The sequence below is a fragment of the Rattus norvegicus genome, chromosome 3 (assembly GCF_036323735.1).
Source record: "Rattus norvegicus strain BN/NHsdMcwi chromosome 3, GRCr8, whole genome shotgun sequence".
Taxonomy (NCBI): Eukaryota; Metazoa; Chordata; class Mammalia; order Rodentia; family Muridae; genus Rattus; species Rattus norvegicus.
The window spans coordinates 119,111,746-119,124,657 of record NC_086021.1 but is presented as its reverse complement, the minus strand read 5'-3'; the positions used below and the strand labels follow the sequence as shown (position 1 = coordinate 119,124,657).

Below are 12,912 nucleotides of genomic sequence, written 5' to 3'. Positions count from 1 at the left end.
TTGACCAAGTTATCATTGGGTAGAGCATTGTTCAATTTCTACGTATATGTGGGCATTCTTCCCTTATTGTTATTGAAGATCAGTTTTAGGCCCTGGTGGCACAATAGCACACCTGGGATTATTTCTATCTTTCTGTACCTGTTGAGGCCCGTTTTTTGACCAATTATATGGTCAATTTTGGAGAAAGTACCATCAGGTACTGAGAAGAAGGTATATCCTTTTGCTTTAGGATAGAATGTTCTATAAATATCTGTTAAGTCCATTTGGCTCATGACTTCTCTTAGTCTGCCTACGTTTCTGTTTAATTTCTGTTTCCATGATCTGTCCATAGATGAGAGTGGGGTGTTGAAATCTCCTACTATTATTGTGTGAGGTGCAATGTGTGTTTTGAGCTTTAGTAAGGTTTCTTTTACGTATGTAGGTTCCCTTGTATTTGGGGCATAGATATTTAGGATTGAGAGTTCATCTTGATGGATATTTCCTTTGATGAATATGTAGTGTCCTTCCTTATGTTTTTGATGAATTTTAGTTGAAAATTGATTTTATTTGATATTAGAATGGCTACTCCAGCTTGCTTCTTCCGACCATTTGCTTGGAAAGTTGTTTTCCAGCCTTTCACTCTGAGGTAGTGTCTGTCTTTGTCTCTGAGGTGTGTTTCCTGTAGGCAGCAGAATGCAGGGTCCTCGTTGCGTATCCAGTTTGTTAATCTATGTCTTTTTATTGTGGAGTTGAGGCCATTGCTGTTCAGAGATATTAAGGAATAGTGATTATTGCTTCCTGTTATATTCATATTTGGATATGAGGTTATGTTTGTGTGCTTTTCTTCTCTTTGTTTTGTTGCCAAGACGATTAGTTTCAGGCTTCTTCTAGGGTATAGCTTGCCTCCTTATTTTGTGCTTTACCATTTATTATCCTTTGTAGTGCTGGATTTGTAGAAAGATATTGTGTAAATTTGGTTTTGTCATGGAATATCTTGGTTTCTCCATCTATGTTAATTGAGAGTTTTGCAGGATACAGTAACCTGGGCTGGCAGTTGTGTTCTCTTAGGGTCTGTATGACATCTGTCCAGGATCTTCTGGCTTTCATAGTTTCTGGCGAAAAGTCTTGTGTGATTCTGATAGGCCTGCCTTTATATGTTACTTGACCTTTTTCCCTTACTGCTTTTAATATTCTTTCTTTATTTTGTGCGTTTGGTGTTTTGACTATTATGTGACGGGAGGTGTTTCTTTTCTGGTCCAATCTATTTGGAGTTCTGTAGGCTTCTTGTATGCCTATGGGTATCTCTTTTTTTAGGTTAGGGAAGTTTTCTTCTATGATTTTGTTGAAGATATTTACTGGTCCTTTGAGCTGAGAGTCTTCACTTTCTTCTATACCTATTATCCTTAGGTTTGATCTTCTCATTGAGTCCTGGATTTCCTGTATGTTTTGGACCAGTAGCTTTTTCCGCTTTACATTATCTTTGCCTGTTGAGTCGATGATTTCTATGGAATCTTCTGCTTCTGAGATTCTCTCTTCTATCTCTTGTATTCTGTTGGTGATGCTTTTACCTACGGCTCCTTGTCTCTTCCTTTGGTTTTCTATATCCAGGGTTGTTTCCATGTGTTCCTTCTTGATTGCTTCTATTTCCATTTTTAATTCCTTCAATTGTTTGATTGTGTTTTCTTGGAATTCTTTCATGGATTTTTGTGAGTCCTCTTTATAAGCTTCTACTTGTTTATTTATGTTTTCCTGGAATTCTTCCAGGGATTTTTGTGATTCCTCTCTGAAGGCTTCTACTTGTTTATTTATGTTTTCCTTTGTTTCTCTAAGGGAGTTCTTCATGTCTTTCTTGACGTCATCCAGCACCACGATCGGATATGATTTTGAAACTAGATCTTGCTTTTCTGGTGTGTTTGGATATTCACTGTTTGCTTTGGTGGGAGAATTGGCCTCTGATGATGCCATGTAGTCTTGGTTTCTGTTGCTTGGGTTCCTGTGCTTGCCTCTTGCCATCAGAATATCTCTAGTGTTACTTTGTTCTGCTATTTCTGACAGTGGCTAGACTGTCATATAAGCCTGTGTGTCAGGAGTGCTATAGACCGGTTTTCCTGTTTTCTTTCAGCCAGTTATGGGGACAGAGTGTTCTGCTTTCGGGTGTGTAGTTTTTCCTATATACAGGTCTTCAGCTGTTCCTGTGGGCCTGTGTCCTGAGTTCACCAGGCAGGTCACTTGGAGCTGGAAGGTTTGTCTTACCTGTGGTCCCCAAGGCTCAAGTTTGCTCGTGGGGTGTTGCTTATGAGCTCTCTGTGGGGGCAGCAACCAGGAAGATCTGTTCCACCCTTTCCGTGAGCTTCTGTGCACCAGGGTTCCAGATGGCGTTTGCTGTTTTCCTCTGGAGTCAGAGATGTGGGCAGAGTGTAGTCTGTTCTGGTTTCCCAGGTGTGTCTGCCTCTCTGAAGGTTTATCTCTCCCTCCCCCTGGATTTGGGTGCAGAGGACTGTTTATCTGGTCGGTCCCTTCAGGTTCTGGAGGTGTCTCAGACGCAGCGGATTTCCTGCTCCTGTGCCCTTATCCAAGGGAACCCAGAGGCCGTATACAGTTTCCTCTTGGGCCAGGGATGTGGGCAGGGGTGGTCAGTGTTGGTGGTCTCTTCCGCTCTGCAGTCTCAGGAGTGCCCACCAGTGTGGGCGGTGAGCTCTCTCTCCCATGGGGTTTGGGAGCAGTGAGCTGGAGGCAGGGAGTGTGAGATTGAGACTCCTGCTAAAAACCGGAAGTGTCTGGTCCTAGAGGTATTTTGCCTCTGTGTGTCCCAAGGCCACCAACCAGGTCGCTTGCAGTAGGAAAGTTGGTCTTACCTGCGGTCCCGAGGCTCAAGTTTTCTTGTGGGATGTTGCTTATCGGAAAAAAATTTTATTATTCTTACATCTGATAGAGCGCTAATATCCAATATATACAAGGAATTGAAGAAGTTAGATTCTAGAGGATCAAATAACCCTAATTAAAAATGTGTACGGAACTAAACAAAGAATGAGGAAACTCGAATGATTGAGAAGCACCCCAAGAAATGTTCAAAATCCTTAGTCATAAGGGAAATTCAAATCAAAACAACCCTGAGATTTCACCTCACACCAGTCAGAATTGCTAAGAGCAAAAGCTCATGTGACAAGAGATGCTGGCGAGGATGTGGAGAAAGAGGAACAGTCCTTCATTTTTGGTGGGATTGCAAACTCATAGACCACTCTGGAAATCTGTCTGGATGTTCCTCAAAAAATTGGACATAGTACTACCTGGGGACCTAGGTATACCACTCCTGGGCATACATCCAAAAGATGTACCAACATGTAATATGAACACATGCTCCCCTATGATCATAACAGCCTCATTTATAATAGCCAGAAGCTGGAAAGAAACCAGATGTCCTGTAGAGTAATGGATACAGAAAATGTGGTACATTTACACAATGGAATACAATTCAGCTATTAAAAACATTGACTTCATGAAATTCTTAGGCAAATGCGTCCAGTCCAAAAACTACAAATATCATTCTGAATGAGGTAATCCAATCATAAAAGAAGACACATGGTATATAGTCACTGATAAGTAGTTATTAGACAAATAACTTGGAATATCCACAGTATATCTCATGCACTACATGAAGCTCAAGTGGAAGGAAGACCAAAGAGAAGATCGGTCAGAGGGGGGAACAACATAATCAAGGGAAGTAGAGTGTGGGAGGGACTTGGGGGGATAAAGGAAGGGGCAGGGAAAACGAGGGAGCAGAATCATTTATGGGAGGAGATGGAGGAGATGAACAGAGGGTAAGTAAATTGAACAGAGGTGTGCAGCAATGGGGGATTGTGAACTGGCGGTAGCAACCTGGAGGTCGCAGATGCCAGGAAAGCAACAGCCTCCAATGACCCCCAGGGATGACATTAGCTGAAACACTCCACAAAGGGGAGGCAGAACCTGTCAAGACCATATCCAGAGGTTAGGCATGGCTCCCCGGTTGAGGGATGGGGCCATCTATCCATTTCCAAAACTTTAAACCAGAGTTGCTACTGCCTAACAGAAATGCAGGTACAAAAAGTGTAGCAGAGACTGAAGGAAAGGCCATCCAAAGAGTGCCCCACCTGGGGATCCTTCCCACATGCCTGACACCAAACCCAGACAGTATTGCTGATGTCAAGAATTGTTTGCTGACAGGAGCCTCATGCAGCTGTCTCCTGAGAGGTTCGGCCAGAGGTTGACAAATATAGAGGTGGATCCTCGAATCCAGCCATCAGACTGATCACAGGGACACAATGGAGGAGTTAGGGTAAGGACTGAAGGAGCTGAAAGGGCACTATTTGGCATCGGTGGGAAGGGAGGCTCTTGGTCGTGTGAAGGCTTGATGACCCAGTGTAGAGGAATGCTTGGGCCACGGTGAGGTGGAAGTAGGTGGGTGAGCACCCTCATAGAAATGGGGAAAGGGGACAGAATAGGGGTTTTGCAAAGGGAAAACAGGGAAGGGGATAATATGTGAAATGTAAATAAGTAAAATATCCAATCTAAAAGAGTTAAAAATAATAACAAATATACTAAAATGATTAAATGACTATAGTCAGGATTTGTATTAATTATCTATTTTAGGTACTAATTACAATGCAAAGTTATCAATATTTATAACAAAATAGTACAATGATATAAAACTTCCATCTTTCTTTTAATGTTTTTCACTAAACTTGAAATCTTTTAGTTGCACTGGACAAAACAAATAGTTCTCCAGGGAGAAAATCTGTCCTATGAGCACATTTAAAACTATCTAGTGTGTCAGAATCTTTTGCTCACAGGTCCCTTGAGGTTTGACTGCTTAGCTTCATATATTTTATGTTAGGTTATTATTAAGTATTTTAGGCTAAAGAAACCAGGAAACCAGTCTGTGAAGATACTTTCTCTTTATGCAGGTAAAATGTACAGAGATGTTTGAACAACCAGAAGCATGGCTTTATTTGCAGATATTCTTGTTTTGAAAATGCTATGACAATGGATTTTACTGTAAATGCTTGTGTTTGTGTAAAGGGAAAATAGATTATCATGCTGAAAATGTAATTTAATAGCACAGAAAAATAACTATGAAATTTTTCGATATATAGGAGAAAGTAAATTGGATTTGGTTTTGAGCTAGAATAACATTGTATCAAAAAATATGAAAGACACTGGAAAACATAAAGTACCTTTGTAACACTGAGTATATTCTAGGTGTAATTTTCCAATATTTAGTCATTTTGTAATATGATGTAGATAATATGAAAACAGAATAATACAAATCAAAATTCAGATTTATTTTTCACATTTTCTCCTGTTTTAAAATTCTTATTCATTTTTGTTTTGTACATTTGATTTTTTTGCTTGCATGTACGTATGTACAATTCTTTTAAGAAGCTGCCCAGGATTCCAGAAGAATGCATTGGATCCATTCGATCTGGAGTTACAGAAGGACATGAGCTGCCACAAGGTTGCTGATAAGCCAAATCTGTTCCCTCTGTAAGAGCAGCAAGCTTTCAAGCTACTTCTCCAACTCCAGCTCCTATGGTGTATGCACTAATTTCATTTCTGAATGGTAAGTAATCAGTTAAAAATTTTTCTTAGGGGGACAGAACATGATAATGAGAATCAGAATAATTAACTGCTTTTTAAAAAATGATTTCAAAAGCTATAAGATTCCTTTGTTTCATTCTTGCTCATTAGTAGTTATTTAAAAGGACGTTGGGTTACTTATATTTTCGTCAATAATAAATAAAAACAGGGGCTGTAATTAAATAGAAGAGTTTGAATTATTCTGAATATAAAGCAGGTTTCATGACAAATTGAGAATTAAAATACAGTTTGTTTTGAGGGACTAATAAACTTATATTAATCAAAACAGGAGAAAACATGCACAGGTGATGTTTCTGATGGGTGCTTTGCTCAAACCTAAATGATTGTAGGGTACTGAACTTATAACTCTGTATTAGGAATCTCATTAACAAATATTTCCTTTAAGAAGTAGATTTTAGAAATCTGTCCTGGAGGATTCTCCTATGACAGAATTAGGACTACATAAATATTCAAACGAGGGGGACTACTCACGACACAAGTCAAAGCCTGGCCTTTTGCATTGTGGGTATTCGAATAGTTGTAAATGAATATAAATTATATGAAGAACAAAAATGATTTTAATATCCAACCAAGTATTAGAGAAGATGATTTAAAATATCCTGTTCTGTGGGTATTCCTCTGTGGGCGTTTGTGGCTTTTAGGTAACTCAACACCAGATGTCTACATGGTCTTCCTTTGAACTTATTTTTAGATACTACTCTGTGCCAAATGAATCTTATTCTATCAGGTGTCAAATTTTATCTGTCTCTAAATTCTATAATATTTTGTATAATTACAAGTCTTCTGTTCTAAATTCAAAAACTTCATGGGGTTTTATGACAGTGGTGAACAGTGGCTGTCCTAAAGGCAAATTCACAGTGGATACAGGTTCACTGGCAATGCCTCCTATGGCTTTTACATTTGAAAGATGCTTGAAGCACCGTGATTGGTTATTACTATGCAGTTTTAAAAGTATTGTCAAAAGGCAAAGAGAATTGAATAAATTGTCTTTTACTTAAACTTTTCTCCTCCACAAGGCATACTTTTCAAATTTTGTTGTTTTTAAATTTTCCATTTATCATCATTGTCTTGTTCTTTGCTTTAATTATTGTTCGACATCTGTTTTCCATGTCACTTTAAAACTCTGCACAGTTTCTTTTTTGTCTTTAAAATTATAATCACGTATTTTTTAGGTGTATTTGAAATAACCAAACCAAATCTTTCCCTATGTTTCAGCAAATGTTTATATACATGATGGAGTGTTAAGATCGATTACACAAGGTACAGCTGTAGTCCTTAAATCTGTTGGAGTTGTGTCTAGTTGAGAAGGAACATTTAGTGAGTTACATTTAGTTAATTATAAGCATTAAGGAGACACATAATTTTCTTTGAGAAAAATATATTTAAATTACATTGATAGTATACTCTAATTACTAAGTAACATGAACACTATACTTTATCATTGAATAGACGCTAGTTAATATATTTTAAAAATCTCCTTTGAAGGGGACAGTTAGTATATTTTGAAAGGTCTTTCAGAAATAAAATTTCATGCTCTCTGTTTCCCTTTTTCATATATTTATTTATTTTATGTATTCATGAAATAAATTCACAGTATCATGGAAAAAGTGAATAAAACATTAATATCAATATTTATTAATTATCACATAGAATGTGAATACCTATATACTGAATGTGTGGTTTTGAATACTTGTTATGTTCAAAATGTAATGAAAACTCAATATTTACATTTATGCAATAGATTAATGAACTATATATATCTATTAAATTGCTAGTGGCTGAACAATGGGTTTATTTTGTTTTTCTGTATTGAAAGCCCATCTTTTGTCCATGGTGCTGTTTATTCTCTAATGACGAATAACCTAAAACACAGTGTGATAAATTCTTTATTTCAGATTTGAACAAATTGCCTTCTACTACAGCATGGCTGCCTTCAGAGGATTAAATTTTCTGCTCATGAGGTGAGCTTTCCAAGGTAGTGATTCTGACCTATGCATCATGTTTTATAGACAAATACTTCGCTAGAATGTGAAACTGTGAAATTAGACATCGAATTGTTTCAATAATGAAGGCAATCACTCTAATCCACCAATATTATATGGACTCGAGCATGACATGAGTGCCGCAGGCTTTACTGTGTGGTCTGTATTTTGAAAGTCTATGGGCATAATAACCACTGTTTTTCTGTTTTGGTTTCATATAGGAAAATTAACAAGTAAATATTTTTGGTGCGCAGCATGATTATATAATGTATTAATCTATATATAATACATAGCAATGTATATGAAGTTACATGACATATATTACACACATAATAAACTAATGAACAGTTAGCTCACATACTTATTATGTGTGAGAACATTGATAATAGCCTCTCAGCGATTTCTAAGCATGCAACTTACTATTATCGTTGTCCCTAATCACCATGATACCATATCTCCAGAAAGCAACCACCATGTCAGTGAAACTTTTGGAATTTTTTTTCTTATTTTCAGTCAACACTAAATGTTCAATTGTGAATATGTTTTTTTCTACCTTTATTTCTTTTTTTCTCCATCTTTCTTAAATTGGGCATTTCTTATTTACATTTCAACTGTTATTACCTTTCCCAGTTTCCAGGCCAAATCCCCCTAACCCCCCCGCTCCCCTTCTATATGGGTGTTCCCCTCCCTGTCCTCCCCCCATTACCTCCCTCCCCCCAATAATCACATTCACTGGGGGTTCAGTCTTGGTAGGACCAAGGGCTTCCCCTTCCACTGGTGATCTTACTAGGCTATTCACTGCTACCTATGAGGTTGAAGCCCAGGGTCAGTCCATGTATAGTCTTTGGGTAGTGGCTTAGTCTCTGGAAGCTCTGGTTGGTTGGCATTGTTGTTCATATGGGGTCTCAAGCCCCTTCAAACTCTTTCAGTCCTTTCTCTGATTCCTTCAATGGGGGTTCCGTTCTCAGTTCAGTGGTTTGCTTCTGGAAGTCGCCCATGTATTTGCCATATTCTGGATGTGTCTTTCAAGAGAGAACTACATCTGGTTCCTGTCAGCCTGCACTACTTTGCTTCATCCATCTTACCTAGTTTGGTGGATATATATGTATGGGCCACATGTGGGCCAGGATCTGAATGGGTGTTCCTTCTGCCTCTGTTCTAAACTTTGCCTCCCTATTCCCTCCCAAGGGTATTCTTGACCCCTTTTAATGAAGAAGTGAAGCATTTGCATTTTGGTCATCCTTCTTGAGTTTCATGTGTTCTGTGCACCTAGGGTAATTTGAGCATTTGGAATAATATCCACTTATCAAAGTGCATACCATGTGTGTTTTTCTGTGATTGGGTTACCTCACTCAGGATGATACTTTCCAGTTAAATCCATTTGTCCATGAATTTCATAAAGTCATTGTTTTTACAGCTGAGTAGTATTCCATTGTGTAGATGTACCACATTTTCTGTATCCATTCCTTTGTTGAAGGGCATCTGGGTTCTTTCCATCTTCTGGCTATTATAAATAAGGCTGCTATGAACGTAGTGCAGCATGTGTCTTTGTTATATGTTTGACCATATTTTGGTATATGCCCAAGAGAGATATAGCTGGGTCCTCAGGTAGTTCATTTTCTGAGGAGCCTCCAGACTGATTTCCAGAATGGTTGTACCAGTCTGCAATCCCACCAAAAAAGGAGGAGTGTTCATCTTTCTGCATATCCTCGGCAGCATCTGCTGTCTCCAGAGTTTTCGATTTTAGCCATTCTAACTGGTGTGAGGTGGAATCTCAGGGTTGTTTTGATTTGCATTTCCCTTATGACTAAAGATGTTGAACATTTTTTTAGGTGCTTCTCAGCCATATGGCATTCTTCAGCTGTGAATTCTTTGTTTAGCTCTGAACCCCATTTTTAATAGGGTTATTTGTCTCCCTGCAGTCTAAATTTGGGAGTTCTTTGCATATTTTGGATATGAGCCCTCTATCAGTTGTAGGATTGGTAAATATCTTTTCCCAATCTGTTGGTTGCCGTTTTGTCCTAACAACAGTGTCCTTTGCTTACAGAAGCTTTGCAGTTTTATGAGATCCCATTTGTCGATTCTTGATCTTAGAGCATAAGCCAATGGTGTTTTGTTCAGGAAATTTTCTCCAGTGCCCATGTGTTCCAGATGCTGCCCTAATTTTTCTTCTATTAGTTTGAGTGTATCTGGTTTAATGTGGAGGTCCTCAATCCATTTGATCTTAAGCATTGTACAGGGTGATAAGAATGGATGGATCTGCATTCTTCTACATACTGACCCCCAGTTGAACCTGCACCATTTGCTGAAAATGCTATCTTTTTACCATTGGATGGTTTTGGTTCCTTTGTCAAGTATCAGTTGACCACAGGTGTTTGGGTTTATTTCTGGGTCTTCAATTGTATTCCATTGGTCTATCTGTCTGTCTCTGTACCAATACTGTACAGTTTTCATCACTATTGCTCTGTAATACTCCTTGAGTTCAGGGATTGTGATTCCCCTGGAAACGACACCCTTCATAATAGACCGAAATAATATAAAATACCTCGATGTGACTTTCACCACATAAGTGAAACATCTGTATGAACTTCAAGCCTCTGAAGAAAGAAATTGAAGAAGACCTCAGAAGAAGGAAAGATCTCCCATGCTCATGTTGGCAGGATTAATATAGTAAAAATGGCCATTTTACCAAAAGCAATCTACAGATTTAATGCAATCCCCATCAAAATTCCAATTCAATTCTTCAGAGAGTTAGAAAGAAGAATTTGCAAATTCATCTGGAACAACAAAAATCCCAGGATAGCTAAAACTATCCTTAACAATAAAAGGACGTCCGGAGGAATCACTATCCTTGGAATTTTTTTTAACAACCATCATCTTCTTGCTTCATGCCCACTCCCCACATCATTTTTGCCTTTTCCACCATCATATTATTTGCTTTTATAAGTCTGATTTCTTCAGATTTCATTTGTATAGAATATCTTTCAGAATTTGTCTTTTTGTGTGTCCATTTCATTTAGCGTAATGACTCCAAGCTTCATGAATGTTATTATGAGATATAAAATTCCCTTTGTTTTAAAGGCTATGGAATAGTCACCTGTGTGTATACTTGTGTGTGTGTGTTTGTGTGTGTGTGTGTTTATGTGTGTGTGTGTTTGTGTGTGTGTGTGCATTTGTGTTCATAGTCCACTCATCCATAAAGGAGCAGTTAGGATGTTTCACTATTGGTTTCTATAAATGATGTTTCAATGATCATGGACCACTGCAGGGTCATTTCCTCTGGATGATCAACTCCCAAAATGATATTGATTAATAATTCTCTTTCTCAGTTGTTTGCCTATTTCTATATATCTATGTTTTCTGTATCTTTCTGTTCCCCACTCAATTTCTCCAGTTTCAATCTTTCTTTTCTCTCTATAATTGTTCCTATTACTCCATTTTCTGTTTGTTTCTCTCCCCTTCCTTCCTTCCTTCCTTCCTTCCTTCCTTCCTTCCTTCCTTCCTTCCTTCCTTTGGTTGACAAGAATGAAATCTAGGGCCTTATATGTTGAAAGATAGTGGTTATATACCAAGTCTTTATTTTAAAATTATTATGGAGATGGCTATATGCTTTCTTAAATGAATGTACTTATGTTCTCAACTCTGTCCAAGCTTCTCTTTTCAAAGACACAACCCAAACCTTTCTTTTTTCAACCTTTCATGAAAGCTCTTTTAACAAGATAAAATGGTATTTCAGAGTGTTTGTACTTTGCAGTCCCCTGATAAGTAACCATGTAAGCACTTGCTCCTATATCTATTCATTTTTATGATAAAGGTTTATTGATCAATCAAAAAAGATTTTCATAAACTCAAGTTCTACCTTTTTGTGAGCTATTTTTTTTCTTTTCTTTTTTTCAGAGCTGGGGATCGAATCCAGGGCCTTGCGCTTTCTAGGCAAGCGCTCTACCACTGAGCTAAATTCCCAACCCCCTTTTTTGTGAGCTATTAATACGATTGTCATAACTTATAGTTTTTTTGTACTGCTGTCCTTCAGGTGGCACTGAAAACAACAGAAATGGAAGGAACAAATCACTCTGTTGTGTCAGAATTTATGTTTGTGGGACTCACCAACTCCTGGAGGATGGAGGTACTTCTCTTTGTGTTTGCTTCAGTGTTTTACATGGCTAGCATGATGGGAAACTCCCTCATCATTTTCACTGTGGCTTCTGATCCTCACTTACATTCTCCCATGTACTTTCTGTTGGCCAATCTCTCCTTCATTGACTTAGGTGTTTCCTGTGTTACTTGTCCCAAGATGATTTATGACCTATTCAGAAAGCAAAAAGTCATCTCCTTTAACGGTTGCATCACTCAAATCTTTTTCATCCATGTCATTGGTGGTGTGGAGGTGGTGCTGCTCATAGGCATGGCATATGATAGATATGTAGCCATTTGTAAGCCTCTCCATTATTTGACCATTATGAATGCAAAAATGTGCATTTTCATCTTAGTGGCTTCCTGGGTGGTTGGCCTTATGCATTCTCTGGTACAATTTGTTTATATAGTAAATTTACCGTTCTGTGGACCAAATATTTTGGACAGCTTTTACTGTGACCTTCCTCGGTTCATCAGACTTGCTTGTGTAGATACTAACCAATTAGAATTAATGGTTTCAGCCAACAGTGGCTTCATCTCTGTAGGCTCCTTTTTCATACTGGTCATATCTTATATTGTCATAATAGTCACTGTTCAGAAACATTCCTCAAGTGGTTCCTCCAAAGCTTTGTCCACACTTTCTGCTCACATCTCTGTTGTGGTCCTGTTCTTTGGTCCTTTGATATTTGTCTATACATGGCCTTCGCCCTCCACACACTTGGATAAGTATCTGGCTATATTTGACGCAGTTGGTACTCCTTTTCTGAACCCTGTGATCTACACACTGAGGAATCAAGATATGAAGATGGCTATAAAAAGAGTATGCAGACAGCTATTAAAATATGGGAAGATCTCCTAAATGACTGCGGTATGAACATTCATCATTGAATACAGTGCATTGTTGATCAAATTCAGTGACAATTACTTTCCCTGATAGGATTTGTTTACCTATACTGATATTTCGGTGACTTTTGTGTTCTATCAGGAGAGATTTAAATTTGTCCTAACAATAGGGAATAAAGTTTATATTAATGAACAAAAATTATAATATTGCAGAATTTAATTCACAGAGAATACTTTTTTGTGAAATAAACTTTTAATTGTATGAAAGACGGAAAAGTTCTTTAAAGCCTAAAAATCAAAGAGAAACATATCTCTATTTCCATTTTTGTCTCTATCT

The 12,912-nt window shown here is 37.9% G+C and overlaps 1 protein-coding gene across 1 annotated transcript; it reads left to right on the top strand.

The window, feature by feature from the left end:
• Window positions 1–11,652: 11,652 nt before the first annotated feature.
• Or4f61b (olfactory receptor family 4 subfamily F member 61B) lies at window positions 11,653–12,591 on the top strand. Its single transcript, NM_001000377.2, has one exon. It carries the CDS (start codon window positions 11,653–11,655, stop codon window positions 12,589–12,591), a length of 939 nt encoding a protein of 312 aa, NP_001000377.2.
• The last annotated feature ends 321 nt before the right edge of the window (window positions 12,592–12,912 follow it).

Bases quoted from the DNA above. Each gene is read 5' to 3' on its own strand.
- Or4f61b (NM_001000377.2), top strand. From the start codon at position 11,653: ATGGAAGGAACAAATCACTCTGTTGTGTCAGAATTTATGTTTGTGGGA.